The sequence below is a fragment of the Monopterus albus genome, unplaced genomic scaffold, assembly GCF_001952655.1.
Source record: "Monopterus albus unplaced genomic scaffold, M_albus_1.0 scaffold28.1, whole genome shotgun sequence".
NCBI lineage: Eukaryota > Metazoa > Chordata > Actinopteri > Synbranchiformes > Synbranchidae > Monopterus > Monopterus albus.
The window spans coordinates 2,268,939-2,293,565 of NW_018127908.1; the positions used below are offsets into that span (position 1 = coordinate 2,268,939).

Here is a 24,627-nt window from a genome sequence, read left to right on the forward strand (position 1 = left end):
CAGCAGGAAGTTTTAATGCAGTCAAGGTTGCCTGTAAATGAGGCAAAGGTGCCATGTGTGGATCTGATGGACTTCCAAATGAGGGGTAAAACTGGACCAGACTTGCTCCATACAATCTGCTTTGATCTCCCAGTCTCCCCTGTGATATCCAGTACTACACCTTGTAGCCCTAAAGCCGAAGGTCCTCCCCCTCCTCTTCTCAATGTCCATCTTTCTGTCTTGACACACACACGCACACATTCACCATCCACAACCACACTGGACTCTCTTTTGAAAGTCTAGAGCTTGATTTAAAATTCCTCTTCAGAGCGTGTCATGCATTTTATATGCATGGCAAGTGGGAGAGCGAGAGAGGAGGGATCGCAGGGAGCTCCAGCCCAAATGAACTTCTCTCTGCTGTTGGTCTCCTCGGGGATATATCCATACACACGCGCATACCACCACCACTTTCACTCCTTTCCCCTCATTTTCCCTCACCCGCTCAACTCTTTCAACATTAGTTTTACTTCATCATGCTTTTCACAAATTACACTGAGCAGCCAGAGTGCCGTAGCCTTTGAAGACAAGTGTGATCAGAACAGAGGCTGGGGGGGTTTAAAAAAAAAAAAAAAAAAAGGCAGAGGCAGGGCATTTAGGTTTTTGCGCTCATGTTTAGCAGTGTGTGGAGCAGAAGACGGAGGCTGACAAGTGCAGCGTTTGGGGACAGCTTTGATGTCTGATGGGGTACGGCTGCTGCTCGTGCAGCTTTTGCAGTCCTTCACGAGGAGACGTTGACATGAGAAGGCCTGCATTTACAGTTAACCGCTGTGGATAGATATATCATTAAAAGAGCACTGCTGATCCACTGCTGTCCACCTTTCTTATTCTCTAACTGCTTTGCCGACCTGCACAGAGATTAAACAGAATTTGAAGGAAAAAATAAAGTAGACAATATGAACTTGGACTGCAGGTGTTTCTGAAATCTTGTTTATTGGGAACAGTATAACCCCTAGCTTATTGTGGATATAGCGGTAAACAACAGAAACACAATTCACTGTTTTTAAGTGCTACAGGTTTGCGATTACAGACAAAACGGTACAGTAACCATAGCGCCTACATTCATATGCACAGAGTATTAAAAAATTACAGTATATTGCTATTAAATCACCCTCTGCTTCTCTCTGGCCACGCAATTAGATTATCAAACACCATGGGAGTGATTTAAAGTGATAAATAAGATGAGGTTTAGATCTGGTAAGATTTTATACCACTGCATTATCATTGGAGCACAAAGTTGACAAAAGGTAAGCACGTATAATACAGTAACACTAGACAAATCCTGCATAGTGAGATCATACAACCTCATCAGACAGTGTAGGGCAGTGACACATATTCTCAGTAAGCTACTTTTAAATTAAAGATTAATACAAGTTAACTTTGGTTTCCAGCTCTCTAGAACTATACTGTAAATTTGTGGCATTTTAAGCTGTAAGTGAAAGGTAAATTGACAGTATAGCAGCCTTAAGCCAATATTAATGACACATTCACTTTTTAAACATTTTCTTGTTATAATAGCAGCCAGAAAATAATGTAGTTACAGTGTGATTCCGTAGAATAGAAAAAAAAAGTGAAAACTAAAAACGACTTTTCAAAGTACTGTTAGTCATCTGGTACCTGGGAATAAATAGAAAATGCAACTTCTTTGTTATTTTCTATCTTCTGCCCTATTCTGTTATAAATATGGTTACACATAGTGAATATTTGTTATGTTGTGAATGTGATGTCTTTCATCCATGCAATAAAGAGGCTGAAGATTTTTAATAATAAAGAAATAAAATCAGTTTTCCATAACCAGTGTGCTAGTTACTGTATATAATAAAATATGGAGTCGGTGTGAGCCTTCCCAAAATTTTCTATCCGACTGGAACACAAGACAGACATCAATAAAAACAGACAAAGGATCGAATCGGTGAATGAATGCATTTGTAGGCTGGAGAGAAGGGGCAGCTCAGGTTTCAGCACACAGGACACTCTGGCTTTAGTGCCACTGAAGCCCTGCCGTCATGGTGTTCTGCTCGGTCATCTGTGGCCGAGTGACGTCAACAACCGTCTCTGTCAGATTGGATTCTAGCATCACCGTAAGGCTTCGGCAGCTGGAGGACACATGTTGACAGTGTCAGCTCTGAAACCCGGGTGAGCCCAAATGGACTGAAGACAGAGGTAGAAAAAAGACAAAAGAACCGATACTTTGTAGAGTTGCTTGGTGCTAATAGTAACAGTTATGATTATTTGAGCTTTAAATGGGAATAATTTAGCAGAGGAGTGGTCTCGATCACTATGCTTGAGGAATGCATTCTTAAACTCCTGTCAGTTTATGTTACACGGGCTTACCCCCTTCCTACGTTGCAAAATGCAATGTTTATTTTACTTCTACCTCACTCTTGGTGCTGTGCTCAGTATTTCTCTCATCAACGTGTCATTTTTCTACAGTGAGGTTCTCCAGCATGTTTTTCAGTCCTTAAAAAACCCTCTTTTTCTGCAGTTAAGCCACACAATATGGGGTTTGGCATGTTGCAAACAAAATCAGATAAACATAAAAATTGCAACCAAGAAGCTTTCAAGAACTTTTCAAAGTTAAACTCGATCCTCCACTGACCCATCCTTTGTTAAAGGCCAGGGTGAGTATAATGGTGCAGTGTGTTCGGAGTTGACTAGAGCTGTCTGAGCAGTGAAAGCAGCAGACACACACCACATTGGTTGTAGCAAGCTTTTTCCATTATACATTCTGAGCAGCTGTTCTGTAGAGGAAATCCTTTGATGGACAACAGCCGGGGGATTGGAGTCCAGAGTTCAAACAGGGTTCTTCACCTCAGCAAGCAGGGGTAGGGCTGCCTCCTCACCGGCGTGGGGTGTCACCGCCGTCATCATCATCGTCGTCCCTGCATCTCCATCATCAAGGCCTCTACATAGAAGCCCCTCATGAGCTTCAACACATGCAACACATCTACACTAACACTCAATGGTCATGCTATAACTAGTACAGAAGCAGGCAGAACATAAGAAAAAGACAGATGCATGCCACAGATCCCTCATCTCTCATTACTCAGCTTGATTACATCTGTGCCACCTCTTTTCAAGACATCCTTGGCTCTCTATGGGCAATGCATCTGGTTCTATCAGTTGTTTTGATTCATGTCTGTTTTAACACGGAAGGGCGAAAAAGAGTTTTTGGCTTGAAGGCTTTGAAGAGATTTGGAGAAGTCTGAAGGTCGTTTGAAGGATCAGGGCGTCTTTAAAAGGAAAAAAGAGAGGCACAAGTAAAAGGAAGGGGGATGCTGAGAAATAAAGACAAGGTAGGACTGGTTCATTTCTGTGTAAGGTAAGCTCCAATAGTAAGGCTAGCTGCTCCAAGTGCAGCCAGACCAAAAACTGTCTTGATGGAAGGCCAAGAGCAACTGAAGACCGACTCCCTCTGTCTGTCATACAGCTCCACAAAGGCATCCTGGGAAACAGACAGGAAGACAGGGACGATTAGCTGACCTGTTGTGTTCTCAAAAACATTACATTTATTAAAAAAAAAAAGATTAAAACAGCTGAACACTAAGTTTGAGGAAATGTTACTCAAATAGTAGTAAATACTTTATTTGTGGGGGACTATTTTCAGCTGCAGATTAATACACATTTGGAGATCTAGTGAGTATATACAACAGCAGGGTGATCACCGTAATGACGGAACATGTCAGCAAGTGCATATGTATGGCTCATTGATGTGTTTTTAACCGCTGGACAACAGTGATATCAGGCTTTAGCTACACAGACCTGTTAGCAGGATCAGTGGATTGTTAAATTGGGTCTTTTCATGGGATTTGTTGACAACAAGAACAATAGCATATTGCCAGCCTTAGCCTTCCTAGGGTCACTTCACCCAAATTCTAAAAATAGTTTGACTTGATTTAGTGCGTCTTCACTGATAGTTTTGGTTTCTAAATGTTCAACACTGTGATATTCATCTTCATTTTACTGGGATGGCAACAGAAATTGGACTCGCACCCTCCTAGGCGCACCCTCAGACAACCCTCTTACACAACATAACACAATAAACAATCGTGGGAATCACCTAAAGAGCCCATTCGCATCATTCATTGCATAAAGATATTAATGTTTCTCTGATCAGGCTCTGCTTTCTGCTGTTAACAGAGCTTTTACAAATGGTACAAATTGGGGATTGAGAATTGTGCGTGTACGTATAAGGACCGTGGGGTGAACACTACAGCTGAGCGTCTCAGATGAGGAAATACAGACATCTGCTCATAAGCAGTGACAGCAGGAACAGCTGGACAGGAAGTCATGGCGCTAAGCTCCCCGGTCTGCCACACACAGACACACACACTGACACAAGTGCATTATCTTGAACAAAACTACAGCAGAGTGTACTTTAGAAAGGTGTATGAGAGGCTATATCAACAGTTTCCTATTGAATATCGGCTCTTTTGTTACAAAGCTGCGACCACATTAGTTGCACTGGTTTGAAGCTGTATATCTGAACTCCTTTGATGCCTCTGTTGGTCTTTCTGTGAACAATGGTGAATTGTTAAGTTTAATTCACTACAACATTACTGTGCCAGTTCACATGGGAATCTATTATCATTCTATTTTAATCTGCCTTGACTTAACTCAATTTACCTACAGTAATTATGTTTTGTGTAACTCAAGCTGGGATATACACATTTTATTTGACCTTGATCTAGTAGATGCAAAACTAGGTCATTTTACTGTCTTTCGCAAGTGTCACATTTTAATACAGCTTCCTTTCATCAAGCACGAACCCACACAGGACCAAAGAAAAAAGGCAGAGAACCATTTTGAAAGGCTGTGGGGAGACAAAAGTATTTCCTGCTTCCCTCTCCTCCCTTCCCCAAGCATTCCTGAGGCTGGGGGCCAGTCGGTGACACAGGGGAGGAAGGATCAGCAGTTTCTTTCCAGTTTAGGCCCTCGGGTGTCAAAACACACTGTGCACTTACAGTATCTTACAACATCTTTAAGTGCACGGCATTTTATTTGTTGCGGGTTTTTGATTATCCAGGGCTAAAACAAAAGTTTACCAGAATCTTGGTGAGACTGAGACATGGATGTGCTCTGAGCTAAATGCTAGCATTATGCTAATACTAGGCAGGTAAAATGTTCTTCAGTTTTACATGCTAACATTTGCTAATTAATACTAAACACAAAGTAGAGCTGAGAATAATAGGGAATATCATTAGGTTTTAGTGTTTGTATACCAAAGTACTGGACAGTGATCATGGGAAAATTTAAAGTCAGAGCATCACCAGAGTGACTGTAATTCGTCCTGAGGGTTACACTAAATGTCACAATCAACCATTTAATTTCACTCAAAGCCACACATGTGAGACTCCTGGTGGTGGAGGATTCGGGAGATCGCCATCCTCTGGGAACCATGAATGTCTAGATCTCTACAATAGTTTGTGAGATATTTCAGCGTTGTTTAAATGGGTGAACTGACAAACTGACATTACCATACAGCCATTAGTAAGGCTTAAAATTGAGAGCAAAATGTCAGATTTATTTTGGAGAACTCTGAACAGGCCCTATGTTTCAATGATAATCATAACACCCCCACCCTCCTCCATGATTGTGGTATTAGAAAACACACTCTGGAGGGGACCGCGTTAGTTGGCACAAGCACTGACCTTCATTCTTTTCCCACCTACTCCTGGAAAATAGTAGTTTGCTGAGGCAACAACACAAACCAGCCACCAGGTCCAGGGACAAGTGCATGTGACTTACCATTAGCAACAAAATGGCAAACTCATGATACATGTCCTCAGTATGTCCCAGACAGTCAGCATAGATTATCATCTATTTAAGTCTGAAACAAAAGCAGGCCAATTACAGTAAGAGGTTCATAAGAGCAGTGATGGATGTTTAAAAGAATCCCACAAGGACATGGATGGTAATAACTCCTGCCTGAGTCAGGGGAGAGCTAGGGAGGGCTAGGGAGAGGAGGGAGGGGAGGGAGGGGAAGGGTGTCAGGTGGATATCATAAGACTGAGGCATGCTCCACTTCAACTCCTGGAACTTTTTCACCCGCACGTTAGCAAGCAGAGCTGCCCCACCACGTGAGCAGTGTGAAAAACAAACCTTAGCACTTTCTGTGTGTGTGTGTGTCTTTCTCCCTCTGTACTGCCTGTCATTGTGAAAATCTAAGCCTCTGGAGAAAAAATATGCAGCTGGCTAAGGATGACACAAACGGTTGACTGGGACAGGAAAGGACAAAACATCTGCATTCATCACATCAACAAAAGACTCCATAATCCTCAAAAACTCATCTTTGCCCTGCAGCGGAGCCATCTGCCATCAGCAGCAGGTGTGCATCTGGGAAATAAAGTCCAGGGCGCAGTATTCATTTTTGGATCAAATGCTTTTAGAAAGGTCACAGCTGCCTACAGAACCTATGAATCCAATAGGAAAATGCCTAGCCAGGTTTATACACTCTTCTTTTCTCTTTTACTGCAACACAATGAATCCCTGAGAGAGACGTGTACAGAGCAGAACAGCAAGAAGATCCTGTACTCAGCCATGGGGTGGCAGCTTGCTGCCTGAGCGTCATGGTTACCCAGGCTAGAGGCTTCACACATAATTTGCTTTTCCCACCAGCAGGAGAGAGCCTGTCCTCGACCTCTGATTTGTTTTTCACATAATTTAGACCTCTGGGTTTTGCTCTGTGCCTTTGTCAGAGACACAAAGAGATTTTACACTGTTGTCTTCCTCGGATGGTCTTACGCTATCTTAAGGGCAGCAGGAAATACCATTGGCCAGCTCCTTTGGGTATTCCCCTTTCTCCTGGGAATGATCCCTCAGCTAGTGTAGAAGATAATGAGTCATCTTTTGTGCTTGGTGAGCTCTATTAAAACCCCAAGCAGTGTTCTGCCAAAACAGAAAAAATGATTAGGCAGTCATCTCTGTTTTGGGACATTTTTGTGGGTAATTGCAGGCAGACTGAGACTAAGAGAAAGGGATGTGGGTTAAAGTTCAACTTGTAATTAAAATGCATGTTGTGGCTTTGCTGCTATATTCACCTCTGAACAGAGCTTCTCCCTGCACTTAGTTTTTTCTCTACGTATTCACATGGTAACGCATGTATAATATTGCACATGATGCTGCTTCTGCCCAACTTTGATTTTGTAATGAGCTTCTTGCAGAGTTCTCCGCAGCCAATTAGTCAAACAAAAGAAGAAGCCAAAGGGGAAGAGATGGGAGATTTAGAAAATGCAAGGAAGGCATTAATGTCCTCTGTAATTGATCTGTTTGGATCACAATTTACACTTAAATCTCTCTCATTTGTGTGTGCATATTCTTTTTTTCAGGTATGAATGCATACACAGATTCAGAAAACAACACCAGCCCTTTCCAGACACAATAGGTGCAACAACAGCAACCTCTCGTCTGGCAGCAAGGTCAGGTTCCATCAAATCTCTGGAGGGTCATCCATCGACTGGCCCGGCAAAAAATGAGATGACGGAGGAGTTTTTTGCAAGACTCATTACGCAGTAAATCCCCCTGTGTCAGCACTGCCAAACAGCTTGGAGCTGAGGACACTAAGCCCTTCACTACACTGTGACCATACTGCAATAGGCTACTGGGGAACAACAGCCACACAAGAGACAACAATTTGGGATTGGAAGTGATAAAGCTCTGAAAAATATGTCCAATCAGTACACAGACTTTTAGTGGGTGCAATAACAAAGGTCTGACATTTCAGTAGTGATGTGTGGATCGATCCTCAAGTATTGATACTTCCAATTCCAACATTTCCTGTTCTAGGATCGATTACCAAGTTAAAATGTTGATATTTAAAATAACTGGGCTAATGTGAGCAAAATGTATATTGTAGACAGTAACTATCTTATCCAGGACAGCCAAAATTATACCTAGTCGATAGAAACCACTTCTCCTTTCACTTGTCACAGTCATATATGCAAACTACGGTTTTGTAAATGTGTGAGATGACAACCAAGATGACATGTAAAGGGTTCTTGTATGAATGTAGTATGGATGTAATCCCACCGCCAACAGTTCAGTATCTGGGCTGCAGAAACGTCCCTTCACAGTTTGTGAGCAGGGTGACACCATTTGTTGTTAAACATGGCAGATTCACCTTATATCTCCTCTCCTTCATCAGCCTTTGTTATCTGGACCCATCACCTTTCCCTTGTTTTGTTGAACAGGGTATTGTATCAGTGATACCAGCCTGAATTTTACTTGGTATCAGACTGGAAAGGAAACAAATGCTATCGCACATCACTACATTTCTGATGCTCATTCTCTTTGTGGTGGAGAGTTAGATGAAACGATTAATAGCTGGTTTGCTTAGGTGAGCATAAAGACTGGAAACAGCCAGTTTGGCTCTGTCCAAAGGTAACAAAATCCCTTTATATCTTCACAGAGACTCCAGGAAGTTACTGGTCCCAGCCAAGGGACCAGTAACTTCAACATTTGTACATATTCGACAAACACAATACAACATGTTAATTACAGGTGGTAAGCAATTGCATTACTGTTTCCTGTCTTTGTGCTAGGATAAGCTAACTGGCAGCTGGCTGTAGCCTTTCATTTAGCCAGCTAATGGAAAAACAAGACAGTGGTATCCTGTCATCTAATGCTCTGCCAGAAAATTAACACAAAATAACATATTTCCAAAATTGTTTGGAAAAACGTCACATTTTCTTTTGGTCTAGTTTCTCTAATTACCATAATTCATTATGGTAACTATGGAATAATATCTGTCTGTCTGATAAAGACAGCTCAAGAGGTAGTCCTGACATGAAACAAAGGACATGAGGAAATTTTTCTTTTATTTGTGCCTCCACTTGAGTTTCCCTAAAGACTCAAATTTCAACTTTCAACATTCATTACATTGGACTGTGTAAGGGGAGAAACGATTTTGATGCTGGGTGCTACCCTAAAGGCTCATAAATATTCAAATGTGCATCAGCAGCATTTGTGTGTTTACAAAACAGAGCGCTCTCCCGTGGGAGTGAGCCTGTTCCACTGGATCATGAAACGTGAACACCAGTAAATCACCCACACTCCTCACAACATTGTTTTTTTATTGTCTCCATTATTCATTGTCTAAACCATCAGATAAATGAGGAGTGTAACTTTACACATGAGACTTTGGTTTCTTCAGAGATAAATAATGGTTCAGAAAACTTGTTTTTTTATCCCATAATGGACGCAGGAGGAGGAGGAGGAGCGCTATTGCAGTTAAACCATCCGATTTGTGAAGAAGCATCTAGTTTTTCTGTGATTTTTGAAATTGGAAAACATTTTTGATCTCCTCGTTTAACCTTGATTGAGCGATTATATGAACATTGCAGGCTGTTTATTCTTGTTGAGCACAGAGTTTTGTTGAGCAGCTTTGATCCAGCATGAAATGAAGGACTGGGTGACCTTGCAGGCTCAGAGGACCAAGTTTGAGGGGATGGATGCAGACTCTTTGCTTTCCTGTCGCCTCCTCTCCTCCCACATTCCCGTTTATCAGCACCTCTGCACACTGTACAGAAGCTCAAAGTGTATCATTTACAACCACTCACTTCTGCATGCAGAGCAAAGAGACATCAAAGCAAAGGGAAAGCCACAGAGAGACAATCCCTTTTCTCTCACCATAAATCAGACATTATCTTCATCTGAGACAATATGTTCTTTCATTCTTTCAAATAACCCAGTCCTGTGATTTTGACCTTGAAACTTGTTTCAACCTCAAAAACTGATCCAATATCCTTTACAAACTGCCAAAAGTGAACACAATGGCTTCCTCAAATAGATACAATGCAGCTAAAAGGGGACATCTGCCTTGTCTGAGGATGTCTGCGCTGAGACCGTTCGGCCCTCAGCAGAGGATGAAGTGACAGAGCTGAGCCGGACAGAAGGGGCACAACTCCTGTGCTGCTATAAATACCAAGAGGCCTAATCTGGGCTGCCCAATCTAATAAAACTACTCTCATCTCTGCTGCTCGGCCCATTTCAAAGGCCACCAATGACATGTGAGAGCAGAGGAGACTGGAAAACAGCCACTGAGTCATCATCCACACGTGTGGAGGCCGGGCATGTTTGGAGCACATTAAAGCAGGCTTGAGTGGTTTTCCAGGATGTCTACCACTTGGTTGTGTAATAGCTCCATGTTCTCTCCATGAAAGCCACACACAGTACATTGAATGTTTCAGTAACATGTTTGTGGGTTCAAAAATCCATGTAAACAGCATGGAAGCCAATAAGCTGCAGAGTGTTTTCTGAGATAATTGTGCGAAACGCTCCGCCCTGGGTTGTTTTGTTCAAATTTTGCACTCAGGAATGCAAAGGCACTTGAATAAAGTGCCACTTGGTAAGGGAAAGTATTTCAAACATGCAGAAGTGCTCAGCAGACAAAACACCAAGACTCTGGTTCACAGGCACTCCTACATTTGAGGTTAATGATTAGACACAGAAGTAAAACTTTCACATTTCAAACTGCTTTGTCAGCTTTAAATCAGCATTGGATTGCTGTGTACAGGAACCAGAGTGTCTCTTATCTTGCCTAAACAAGCGAGCACGAAATCCCCATAGCTGACTAGTTCAGATAGAAAACTCGGAAAAAGAATGTGGGAACCAGTAGCTTCCCAGGTGGCCTGTTGCTCCTCTTGTGAAAAACACAGCTCATGGGAGAGGTTCATTTCCTATATCAGGGGCAGCACGCTGTTTCAAGCCATAAAAGTCAGATTCAGTGAACCCCTGAGACCTTGAGACCACACAACCACCATCTCAACAGGCAACTCCAGAAATAGATGGACTGATCTGAGCCACAAACGACTACTGTTCGGTATATGGCGTAATGAATGCGATGTTTGGGAACACCATCTGCAGGGGGGGGTTCATCCTTGATGTGAAGCACATGTGGTGGCTCACTGTTCTGAACTTACCCAAGAAGTAACATCATTTGGTTTTGGATTACACCTTGAAATGATGCATTCAGCTTTTCCATTGTGGTGGTTTTGTGGGCTGGCGTCCGAGTTTTTTTTTCTTTTAAGCTTTGGTGTAAAAGAATTACGTAATCCTGATGTTCAAAAAAGGGCTTTTCAGATAGTGATGACTGGATAGGTCCTTGTAAAAGACCTCAACAGTTCAGTTAGTGTTAAGTCACTTCCTGTGCCAGATGCTGCAGGGATGACATCACTGTCTGGTTTGAGACTATGACTTCTCTGTGGTAAAGCCAAGTATGGTTAAATCACAGACTCTGTGTGGGTAACTAGGGAAGGACTAGAAGCAAGCCAAACATGTAGTCATACTAATACCGTGGAGAAAGGGAGGGGAAGCAGCAGGGGAAAGCTACAGTTGTTTAGACACTGTAACTAAGAGATTTGTATTTGTTTTGAACCATTAACTGACTCCTAAATCTTTGCCTCAAGTCTAAAAGAAAGCAAACCGTATCGAAGGGGGAAGTTTTATGTTACAAAAGGCGGCAATGTTCAGATTTTTTTTTTCCTTTGATGAAATCCCAAGTTATTCCCATAATTTAGGAAGCACTGCCAAACATGTCAAGCATAATATCATCTAACAGAGAATTAAACATCTCAGACGATCAAAGCTAGATGCCCAGCACGCGTAGTTTCACGTTTCGTGCAAGAGACGTCTTGTTAAGTAAAAAAAACACTTGTCAATTTTGGGAACAAGATATTAGAGCGGTTTACGTGATTGGAGTACACGGGACAAGGTTTCAGGTTAAACTGCTCTCAGTGTACTCATGTAAAGGGCACACAGAGAACTGTGAGCATCTCAGATGTCCAATAATGCCAGAGAGGTGCAGCTCCCACAGGAACAGCTTTGAAGTGGCTTCCAACCTTTTTGGCATGTGGCCCCTTGAAAAAAAGCTGTGTCTAGTTGGCGCACCTTGTCACATTGCAGCAGAAAAGAAAAATTTCTTCTCTAAACTTCTCAGCTGGTTGAATTTAATTACCAGTTTAAGCCACAAAGATGGCATATTTCCAAAAACAGAATAAAGAGAAAATGAAGACGTGTAGCTCCCTCTCCCATTAATCATCTTAAAAGCTCTTAGATTTATAATGTGACCCTTTGGTGGGGCTGACCCTGAGTATATGAATCCCTGGACTAAACTATCTAAAGTAGTAGCTCCATCTCAACCAGCTACAAGATTACAATCAGCCACATGGACAACCTTTCCACATAGAGCACTTTTCATTTGAGCAAGTACATTTAGCTGATAACACTTCTACCTATTGTAAGGCTTTTAATGTAATGGGGTAACTAAACTTCTGAATACTTCTTCCACCACTGTCTATTGTTGCATACTTGCGTCAGGGGATTTAAAAAATAAGCTATCATGTGAGAAGACAAAACAAGACTCAGCAGCTTTCCCACAGGCTGAGCAATGAAACTGTCAAAGACATGACATAACGTCTCTGTCCTGCATGAAGCAGGAGGGCATTTTGAAACAGAGGAAGGGGAAGCAATAATTATTCTTACACAATTCACCTTCCTGCTAAAAAAAAAAAAATAGCATGTACTAGGTGCTTTCTCTCTGATGTTCTGCTCTACTAAAAGAAATCTCAGAATGAACTTATGAAAACCACCCCCTTTTCCCTTTTTCAGGCTGGGTAAAGTTCAATGGCCTCTCTCTGTCAACCAGCTGATTTTCATCCAGGCTGGGGGAGAGGAATGAGAGGAATGCATTGATGTGTATAAACAAACAACTGTGCTGTGTGCAGCTGAGGCGCGTGATATCCAGAGGAATGGATGTTGAGATAACCAAGGAGACTGCAAGGAACATAGTGTTCACCACTGACTTGCATTATGTAATAAAATAACTACACCCCAACCCATCCCAGAAATAGATGAGACGTGGTGGACATTACTTTTATTCCTGGTCCTTTATCCTTTCTTTAGTGAGTTCAGTGTGACTCAGAGAGACCTTGGTGTGAGGTATGTTGAGCAGCATGCTTTAAAAAGGCCGATTGTTTGAACTATCTGTAGCAGGTTGGCTCACTCGAAGCTGTGTGACCTTCCCTGCCTGTATGCAGAGAAAGTGAAACAAGCACAGCCTACCTGATGAATGATAAAAAGTTGCCTATTGTGACATTGAAGGTCTGGTGTGAAAATGTGCAGAAAGCTAATAAGGCATGTCAGCTTCATAATAGAGTTTCTTTTTTTGGTATTTTCTCTCTGGAATAATCCATGGAAAATGTCATTAGTGGTGTTCAGTGACTGCCTGTTGTGAGCTCAAAAGCCTTGATACTGGTGTGTGCTAAAGATGTGAAAATACTGCATCAAACTGGGACTTTAAAGCATATGGGGAAATGTAAATGACGTGGGAAGTTTTGAAAGGGTTTTTTTTTTGTTTATATTTTGTGCTATGTAATGCCCATGTGGATTTTTCACGAGTACATTCCTCTGCTTTCCAGTCAGCAGATGGATCAGCTGAGAATCAGATGATAGTTGAGTCAGATGACTTTAATAGTTGAGTTTATCCAAGTTTGCTCTATAAATATCTATGGAGTGAACTAATCCTGCTCTTCTTAACAGCATGAAATCCAAGTAAATAAAAACCATTTAACCTACTAGCTCCATTTTGCTTTGGTCTTTCAGTCTGATCATACTTTGTTGACCATCCATTCTTTTTTAACTTGTCAGTCTTGACCTGGCTGCAGTGCATGTGACAGTAGGACTCACCTGCCTGTTTATACCTTTATAAGCCTCCTCTGCTTGATTGCTCTTCCACCTCTCCTCCTCCTCTACAACCCTGTTAGCCTCATCTGCAGATCAAAGACACCTTGTGAAGTCCAGCCATTTCATTTCATTCCAGGAATATCTTGTATCCCCCTGTCTGCCCTGGAAGGCACAATAATGAATTCATTTAAATCTGGAAATATTGTAGGTCAAGGGGTCTGACTGCCAGTCCCAGTAGACAAGGTAGGATCAGAAAAGAGTTTGCACATCTAGCTCATAATTTGACACAGTGTTTTACAGTGGTATACTGAAATTCTGTTGATGGAAAGGAAGGAAAATAGATCCTTTCTTCTTCGTCCTTCAACAACTATTTCAGCACAGAGTGTCATAAAATGTGAAAGATAAATGAAGCATTTTATAGTTCAATTTGCAGAGTTGATTAAACTTCTGGCCATTACTCTTATGGATACGCGCCTCGTCTAGATGCGTCGGAGTTAACACTCCTCTATAAAGCAACATGGCACCTGACATAACTCAATCCAGGCATCATAAAAATTAGCTCTGACATGTAAGTCACAAGACGATGCATCCCGAGGACACAGACGGGCATAACTCATCACTATATTGTCAAAACATACCAGAAAATGCTGAACAAAATACCACAGGAGAAGAGGAATCACTGTCAGTTCCCCTGTTTTCAGTTCTCCCCAATTGCTTTGAAGTATCTATCATTGTTTGAAACTGTAGTGACAGCTCAACAACCAATTTAAGACAACTCCTTCGAAGCAGAGCCACTGAAATGGATGGAATATAACACCGTGGCAATACTAGATATGTCCCTGCTGATGGGATAATCCAGTTAGAAGTAGCATGTAGCCGTCCTCTGAAAGCAGCAGGGGTTATCAGTGACAGCAACAAAATGTCTGTTTAATGCAGCGTGCTGACAGAATTTGGTTGTAAATTTGAGAAGACATCAAGAGTACAAGATGGTGAGGAGTTTTATGAACACTGCTCTGAAACATTGGGTAAAAGCAGAACATTCCCTTGGCGAAGCTCAGGAACGTCATGGGTTTTCTCTGTGCTTCAAACCTGATCAGTTGACACCAAAGGGTGAATCCAAGTATATGAGCTCTGCCACAAGTGAGATCCAGCATGAAATGAAGGACTGGGTGACCTTCTCCTCTGCTCACATCATAAAAGTGCTAAAACATCTCACCAAGGTCTCACTGCAGAGATACTTTTCCCTTCAGCATGAATTGCGATAAATCACCTGCTTATACAACCTGACATGCTCATCCTCTGGTCCACTGCGTTAATTGACTCTTTGCTCAGAGATACCAACACAAACCATCGGAAACACTCAATCAATACAAAATGGTCAAAGTGATATTTGAGCAACGGCTGACCTCACTCAGAGCTGACTGAAACAGATCAGATTTCCTGAGGGTTATTTGCCCTCTGCCAAAAAAAAAAAATCACACTAGAGAAGGGGTGTGCAGAATTATTTACCCCAGACCTCCATGGATGAGGAAGAGAAATCTGTTTACCATTATCTGGCTCTTGTCATTTTTTTGGGAGGGCATGTACTCAGCATTTCAGAGAACAGCCAATAATGGCGTGGTATTTGTTAATGGCCAGTGCTCTGGCTAGCGCCGGGAAATCCCAGTAGAGATGGTAGATGGTGTGTGTCTGTCTGTGTGTGTTTGTGTGGTGAGGCTGAATGGCACAGCTAACAGGAAGCTAGGCACCCCGGGGCCATCTGCTCCCTGCCATGGCTCACATGTCACCCTGTGACAACACAGCATTATTGATTCACACTACCACATCCGCTTCTGTGTGTACACGCTGATGTGCCACAGTATATGTGTATGCATATGCGTGAGAGTGTATACAGTCAATTTGTGGACAGCAAATAAGTGATTTGCACCAGTACATCCTCCTCTGTGTTTGCCTGTCTGTGTGTGATATATGAAGTTTATAAACTGACCCAAATCCCAAAAACAAATTTTCCCACTTACCCTTGCGGTATCTATCAATGCAGATTGTTTCACATTTGTAAGGTTTTCAACCTGCCCTAATCCATTATTGATAGAATGGCTATGTGCCATGTAAAAGGTGTCGCTTGAAGTGACGAGAACAAAGAATTATCACCTTATTCTGCTGAAGACCCACATATATTTTCTCAGTGATGACCAGAACAGAGCTAAAGGGAGAGTAACTATTGCACCAGAAACATGAGTAGAATGAATGCTAATGTTCCGTGTGTGCTAAATGTGAAAACAACCACTAGCCAATAGCTAATTGTATCAGTGTTGCATATATAGCTAGTTAGCTGTCCCAAAGTGACCAAAACATTGTTAAATACTGCTTTACAATCTCTTCTGTTGAGTTTCAACCACAATACAGTGGAAGTGCACGAAAACGCATTTGCACTCAACAAAAAATATAATAATTTTAAAAGCCCTACACTGGTGTTTCTTACCAGAAACAATGCAAAGCTCTGCTTTTATGCTTTATATGGGACCGTTTCTTTAGCAGAAAACAGTTGCCAGGGAAAACTGTTAACCATGAGGCTAAGTGATAAAACCTTGTTTTGTGATTTGGGTTAACTGTCATGCTTGTTCTCTTTGTGAACTAGAAAATAATTTGAGGAATACTCCCAGCTGCATTTGAAACAGCAGTGGCCACTGTTGCTCTAAAAATTAAATGAGAATATCAAATCTCTTTTAAAACCCTTTTGGGAGTTTGTCCCAAAAATATCTACAATAGCTAGACAATGGGAGGAACTGTTTAACCTTGCCCTATATTGAGGGTGTGCCCACTGGCAAAGTCAACTAGCGTCTCAGTAGGCTCCTCATTATCCAGCTCCCACCATGACAGGAAAGGTGGAAAGTGCTTTTATCTGCTGTCTCTAATGGTTCATTAGGACATTTTTGCCATGCAGATTGGCAGTGCATTTGTGATGTGAGGCTGTTGATAGCACAGAAGCAAACGGGGCAGGGATTTATGGGTAACATGACAATTAAAGGACCACACACACAGGAGCAGTGATGGTAACACTTCTATATTTAGAAGGCTCTCACATGTCCCTGCATTTTTTAGGGATCTGGAACGTTACCTGACACTTGAAAGCCAGGTCTAGTGTGTTCTCTGTAAAGGGACTGGGGTCGTGTAAGTGAGTATGTCTGTGGTGGTGGGGTAAAAGGGAGAAAAAGAGGATAGGAAAGAAGAAAGAAAATAGACGAGTTAAGCTCTTAAGTGGAGCTCAGACAGCCTTTAGGGTTCTACTTGAGGGATATACATTTAGTATCCGAGTTTATCTGCTTCATATATAATTCATCATCTGACTGGGATAGTAGCACTTTTAAACAGCTTAGGCACGTGCCCCTCATGAAACAGGAAAACAGCAGGCTGTGGTGATTACTGATTTGAACAAAAATAATACAAGGAAACACAATCACACGGCCGAATTCACAAACACCAATCTGTAGTCTTTCATGGCCCCAAAGGCCTACACCGTGCGAATTTTACGAGGGATAAAATAAACAAAAACCACACACATATCAGCGTGTAATCTGCCTCCAGCGGTTCCTGAACGGAGCTCAGCTGACATGATCATCCAACAAAAGAAGAAATATCACCCACACCCTTCACTGGCCACTCAGGAAATAAACACCCCGCTCATCTCCATTATTTATTTACAGTTGATGCAGACATTCCTATGGCTCTCCTGAGGAGGCCCAGAAAAAAAAAAGCTCACAGGACAGGGTGGAGGGGCTCTGGGGAGAAGGGAGGTCGTGGAAACAGGCAGCACGCTCGCAGAGCAAGAGAATTATGTTCCAGAAACTGTGACAAAAACAGTATCTATGCTAATTGCGTTGTTTGGGTGTTTTTCACACATGGCAACATTTCCGGCATGTTCACGAAACGCTTGGCATGTGTGGAATGGTAAACATGACACAGAAGCAAAGAGTGTCATGTCAAGCTGAATGAGATCAAACTCAGCATCTGACCCTACGTGCCAGTCAACATGAAAATAATTTATATTGGGTGAATTTAGTTTCAGAGAAACAATGTGGTACTGTCTTTATGATAGCAGCTTTTTAGGACTGACAGTAGGTCTGCAGATCAACATGAATTTATTACCAGGAAAGAAAAGAACTGCTGTTCTAATTTTGAGTATAGAGGCACATTGTTTATTACACTCCATCCAGCTGTAACAAAAGCTGGTATATATCAAACAAAATGTTAGTTATTATATTGTTTTAGAAATAAGTAAAAAACATATATACTTTTTTGGGGGACTGGTCACAAAAGGGGGCATATTGTACCACCTGGCAACATCACATGCAGCAGTTTTTGATTCACTCACTGCCTTAAACTTCCATATAACTGACACATATGCAGGTGTGGACAGGGACAGACAAATGTTTACATATGTAAAAGTTGACATAAAATCTTTATGTCTATAAATATCTTTATAGACAACTAAGAGTCATCCGCTAATTTGAGTCAGGCAATGATTAAGATACAAATGGTCTCAGTATCAGAATTGACTGAAGTAGCTTATTTATTGTCATTCGAACTGCACCAACTAAGCTGTAAAGAGTTAAATTTGTTTTCTTAAACCTTATAACCACAGGACTGAGTGCACAGACTAAAGGTCTTTGTACTTTCTGCATCTCAGAGACCCACAGTAGAGAGACCTGAGACCTGCTCCTGAAAAAGCCTCTTCATGTCAGACTGTTTCAGAGAGTAACAGCCCAGAGCTGACTGCGTCTGTAGCAAATGTTTCTGAGATTACCGTTTGCAGGCTGATGGGTGTAAACACAGTGGCAGATGGCGAGCGACCGAGGACTGTGCAGTAAAAGGGGTACAGTACAGGGGAAAATCTTGGCTGCTTCTTGCCACAGTAAACCCTTTTGTGGTGCACAGTCTCCATTACAGAGCCGAGAGCCCACATCATCAGATAATACTGTTGGTGAAATCTCCAAACTCAGCCTTAGTTACAGAACTTTCAGCAGTGAAATTGTTATTTATCTGTTTTAAAATAGTGGGTGGGGACCCTAAATACAACCTGGATGAGATGCAAATGACAAATGAGATGAGCAACAAGAAATTTTGTGCTGTTTGTGCTGTGCTGTAATTGTTGAGGTCAGAATGATAAACAAATACAAATTAACAGTTGAAAAAATGAACCCCGTGACTGGATTTCTAGCTTAGTCATGACTTAAAGACCTTGTTACTGTTTAAAGCTTGTCCTCAAATGCAGCAGTCCCCTCACTGTCACTACAGACTTATGAAAACTCCAGGGAAGCAAAGCTAGGAACACTTCCTGAGTGATGGTGCTCAGTATTGACTTCTGTTGTGTGTCTGACATTGCATCTAGGAGACACAAATTGGATGTAAGTGGGAGCTCATCCAGAATGTTTTGCTCTCCTGTGAGCGGCTCCATGTGCCTCCTTTGTGATTCAGTTTGTTATCCCCCCCCCCTCCCACTACTCTGCCAACATGTCACCTACTGTATATGAAGATTAATGACTTCCTCGCTGTCTCAGATCCGCTCGGTTCTAACAAGAGAGGAGTGGGGTGCAGCCAGATGCCCGCAATAGTTTCGCAACATGCAGGTCCCACCCGTCGAAGAGCAGCTTGTACTCAGGGAATCCCCCACAGGATGGACCCAACCCAAGCCAACTTACATTGTCCTCTGTTCGCACACACATGCACACCTGTGACACACAAAGAAAAAAGGCCACCTGGCTAGCAGCATTCTTCAGACACCCGATCCTGCTCTTTGAGACTTCAAAAAAAGAAAGAAAAGAATTAACTCCTTCTTCTCATCTACAACATAAAAACAAGACTCAACAACAGTATAAAACTCTACCGAGCTAAATGCCAATGTCTGCATGCTAACAGTCACAATGCTATCGAGCTGTTAACTGACACTCAACACAAAGACTAGCTAAGGCAGATGAAAACATCACTGGCTTTGTTTGTATGTTTGTGCATAAACCAAAGTATTGTGGAAAATTACTTTTTTTTCTGATGATAGCAATAAATGAAAAGTCAGGTATTCACCACAGTTATTACACTTCTTCCTGAGGGGAATGTGAATTTGTGTGCCACAACTCATAGAGATCATCTAATAGTTGTTGTATTTCACTCAAAATCATAACTATGAATCTCATGGAGCTGCTCAAGGAAAAGTCAGGGGATCACTAAAGTCATTATGATTCAATGGCTGGGAACCGTGGATATATATATATATATATATATATAAGTCCACATGCAATTCATCCAGCTGGTGTCAAGACATTTCACTAACAGCCAAAAATGTCAGCCTTGTGATGGTGCTCGCCAATACTTGTTGAGAAATTTCAGTGTGGGCCAAAGTGGTGGACTGAGAAACACTGTCATCCTTAAAGCGTGGCTAGACGATAGAGAAGTTATTTCTTAACATTGCATCTGAAGCTGTAAACCTTCTAAAGTTGTGAAACTCTTGTTTTTCTCTGCAGAAAACATTTCGCTCCATGCCACCCCCTCAGCCAGTCAAACATCCCAGGTCAAGCATGTAATTTCAGAAGCCTGACTGTCTGCCACTTTGTTCAATCACTTGGTATTTACAGCAAGCTCCTATATATAAACACAGGTGTGCCACGTGTGGGTGAGGCTACAGTGGAAGTACGACTGCCCCGACTAGAGCAGTTTCTATCAATACAAAAGGTTGAATTTATACAGGTGTAGAAAACTGATTGTTGACAACAATGAAAGGACAGTGTTTCACATCCCAGAGTGTGGGAAGCAATCATTGCAGGAAAACAGCTAATTTACCCTCAGCTTGGTTTTTCTCTGGTATTTCTAAAGACCAGATCGTTTTATTTAACTAAAAGGTATATTTGACTCACAGGTGATGCCTAGACACAACAGCAATTAGTGGCCATTCCTATTTCGGGCCCAAATAGTCTGAGAAACAACAGGAAACAGAGGGTGGCTGATAGAAAGCTGTTTCCACACCACTCTGTCATGTCAGAATGTCAGTAAAAGGTTGATTAGCCCCCACCTTTGTTTTAAAAGCGGTTAAAAACACAAGACTCATCTCTAGCACACAATACCACAATGGACAGTGTAAGTGACTATGAACACAACCTGTCTAAATGCACATATTACCATGTTTATTCAGTGTCTACATTGTTAGGAAACTATGTAAACTCCATCAGGAAAACTACGTCTCTTAAAACAAGGGATATTTTCTGCACCCTCAGAGAGCCACAAGCTCATTAGAGAGGTGAAAGGACTGAAGCATGAAATGTGTTTCATACAGTCACCTAGAAGAAGCTGGATGAAATATGTACCTAAAAAAATCTTACCCCCAAATGGCTGAAGTTCCTCAGCAAAGATCAAGATGCACACATGAGATAAACAGTAGAAATGTGGGACATTGAATTCATTGCAATTCACTCACCTTCATCTTCAGACTAAACTGTTTGATAGATTATTTCCAAACAGTAGCAGCCATACACAAACACAACCGATGATGGCGAAGCCATGTCCTTGTTTTTTTTCTGGGAATCAGTTGTACCAACTGAGGGTGTTCATGTATATTCTACAATTAAAAATGTAGACATGGTGTGCAGGATTGGCAGATTCACTCTGCTGGTTAATATACAGTGCATTTAATTTGGACTATTCTAAAGCTAACAAAACAAAATAAAGAATATGAAAAGATTGAGCGATGCTCTTAGCATCTCTAAAATCATGACTACAGCCTTGAGACCACTCTGATGAGCAGCTTCAGCAACATGGGCTGTTGATTCAGAGATCAGGAGAAAGTCAGGAGAAAATCAACCAACCTTTAGTTGCTAGTTACACTGAAAAAAGATCTTAAGTATGAAAGTATAAGTATGGTCCAGGCGTAACAGTGAACAACATGGAAAAAAGAACCTTTCTGGCACATGTAGAATAATACAGTGACTTTCATTCTATTTCAAAATACAGCCAACAAGTCAATAAACAAGAAGAAGCTGAATTTCACAAATCCAGTCTAGAGCACAGATTAAGCTCTGTGTCTGCACTGGCAGTTATTAAATGTCAGGTAATAACTGAAACACATACACACACACACACACACACACATACACCTTAGGAAATCCCCCTCCTGACAAACATTCAAATGACTACATAAATCAACACCAGTGTCTGTTAGGCACCATTACGTCTATGCTGAAGTTCAAAAATATCCGAGATAAAAGTCGACCCGAGCCGATACTAACATGTCTGTTATTTTGTTTTAAAGCCTAATTTGAGCCAAAATAATTTGGATGTGGTTTTTGAGCCGCTGAAAGCAGAAATCCACCAAACAGACCCAAACTAGAGACATGATAGTTATGCTTTGGTTTAAAACACTGTGCTTTCTCTCTGCAGTGGATGCAGTCATCTCCAACCCCCTGGAAAACACAAAGACTATGATGACCTACATTATTATACAGTTTGCACAGGCTCCAGAGACCCCGAGCAGCATCTCGGCAGCCCGGCCTGTGCCAGCTTCAAGGCACAGGTTTGAAAAAACCAGACAAAAGAGTCCCAACCTCGATGCACTGGGGACTGGATGTTAAACACAGGGGCTGCACATTAACGCTCTATGTTCCTGGAGGGCCCTCTCTCTGTTGCCTGCCTTTGATATATGGCACAACCTGCCACTTCCAGGGGCGAGACAGACTCAAGGGGAATGTTAAATGGTCCTTCCCTTTGAGGTGAAATGTTCAATATGAATCATTGATTACCCCCCCACCCCCCACCCTGAGAAAAAAATCTGCCTCCTTCCAGCTAAGATAACCAAACAGCACAAATGTTATGCTCTCATTAAGAGCAGCTCTGATAATTAGAAGCTAATTCAAGACAAATTGGTTTAATGGCTGTTGAGGAGCACAGAAGAGGAGGCTGCTGTGCTCCTCACTGCACTGACAACTGCACCAGAGTTTGCAGGAGAATCGTTGCAAAAATGCACATGATTCCTCTCTGAATGTGTGCATGTGTGTAGCCAGGTGAAGGCAAAATGTAGGTGCCTCTCTTCTTTAGTACCTTAAGTTCATGTTGCATTTAGATGTGAAGAAAACAGCCCTGATAGCTGAACCCTGGCCAGCAATGCCTAGAGGCCTACATACATTAATTCGGTAGCGCTTTCGGTTTTGACATGTGTCTGGCCTCCTTCCTTCAGCTGGGAACCATAACCTAATGTGTCACATCATAGCAGCACTGGAGCACGCTGGTGCAAAAAGCTTCAGATACGGTTAAATGGTGAAACAGTCCTTCTGTACACCCGAGTGTACTGGTGTTGTAAGCGTTATTTCACAACGAATTACACTGAACTCTCCCCCTTTCTCCATAACAGCTGTGTGACTGCGACCAGGCTCTACAGTGAGGCGGGCTTTCTTCTGGAGCGTTGGAGGGTGTGACAGAGCAGGCTGTCTGATTTGTCTAATACGGTGAACAGCCACCGTGAGCGTCCAATCAGAGCCGCTCCGAGCGAGGCCGTCCATCTCGAGCCTTCGAGCTGTCCTGCGTAATGGGCACGGATTTTATTAATGATTGACTACAGATGTGGTTTTGATCTAGTGCGCTATTGAGCCATATCAGAATGCATGCTTTATTCTCAGACACGTACACACAAATTAAGTTACTGATTAAAAACGTCTTCAACCAGAAGAGCACAGTGGCACAACACGGCAACGCGCTCAACGACATAGAATCACACCTACCCATCCCCCGTTTTCTTGAATCCAGCTGTTTAGAGGTCCATTTAAATACTCCGTCATCCACTCCGCGATCTTGTCCACTTGCGGTGTCATCTCCTCCTTGGCAGCGCACTCCACGCACATCGTGCCGCCGAACTCGAAGAATGCGATAATCCGGCCCCAGTTCACCCCGTCCCGGAACAGTTCGTCTATCACCTCGGCGAATCTTCTCTGCGCCGTGGTGGAGGTGAGATGGAGCTGGCGCGACATTTCTGTGAAGTCTGGCTGGTATAGTCTTTCAAGTTCATCTCCAGCCTCCCGCAGGACTCTGTGAATGGCGGCGTGCATGTCGGACTGAGGGGGCCGCTTGCAGCGGTGGGGGGTGCTCTCGCTGTCAGGCCCAGTGCTGGCTTCACGGCACCGACGAACCAAAGTCGGTGGAGGGGCAACTATTGACCCATTATTAGCAGCATCTTCATCCTGGACATCATGAAATCCCCACACGTAGCCCCGTTTGGAGAGTTTATGGCAGATGTACTTTTCCACAACGTTGCGATTACACTCGTTCGCCATTCCGGCTTAATTTGGCACTTTGTACAAAACAGGGAATGTCCTAAATAAAATGCATTATGATCGAATATGTGCACGGTACACTGCTCTGCGCAGGCGTGCCCAAAAACTCGGATATATTCAAATACAACGAGTAATTCCACATAGGGAGAAAACAGTGTTTCGAAAGTTGAAGAAATCTCGTGATTAAAACTGCGCAGAAAACGTTTTAAAAGTCAGAAAATACTGTGTCCGTGTCTGCAGTAGGCTTCATCTCCCGAATCCTTGGAGGGACATAGGCGACCTTCTGTTGCAAAGAATCCAATATGCGGAAGAGGTTGGAGTAATGTTGATCTATTTCTGTGCACATCACCCCGACGAGGATGTGCTGCAAATAAAAAAAACATGAATGAGGGCAAAACTTGTGCACGCCTGAAAGGGCTTTACACGCCGCCAACTATTTTAGCAGCGTTTACGCACAACCATGCAAGGGACCGTAAGCCAGACAAGGTCGGACTGAGTCCTCTTCCACGATTGCTCCTCATATCCTCCCTGCCCACTGCCAGTGAGGTATTCCTGACGTCAGCTATTCAAAGTAATTCCTTTGGCTGTGCTAGGAAACTGCACTAAA

General features: G+C 42.4%; 2 protein-coding genes across 2 annotated transcripts in view; one reads left to right on the forward strand and one right to left on the reverse strand.

Moving 5' to 3' along the window:
* Window positions 1-16,205, forward strand: part of LOC109957758 (5'-AMP-activated protein kinase subunit gamma-2-like) — a 38,881-nt gene extending 22,676 nt beyond the window's left edge. The window contains exon 16 of the mRNA XM_020595890.1: window positions 7,365-16,205. Coding sequence (XP_020451546.1) covers window positions 7,365-7,420 — 56 coding nt within the window. The 3' untranslated portion in view covers window positions 7,421-16,205. The remainder of the gene's footprint in view (window positions 1-7,364) is intronic.
* Window positions 629-24,571, reverse strand: bcl2b (BCL2 apoptosis regulator b). The gene is made up of 2 exons (XM_020595896.1): window positions 23,472-24,571; window positions 629-3,481 (listed from the first exon to the last, which is right to left on the reverse strand). Exons 1-2 carry the CDS (start codon window positions 24,018-24,020, stop codon window positions 3,344-3,346), a joined length of 687 nt encoding a protein of 228 aa, XP_020451552.1. The 5' UTR covers window positions 24,021-24,571; the 3' UTR covers window positions 629-3,343.
* Between the last annotated feature and the right edge of the window lie 56 nt (window positions 24,572-24,627).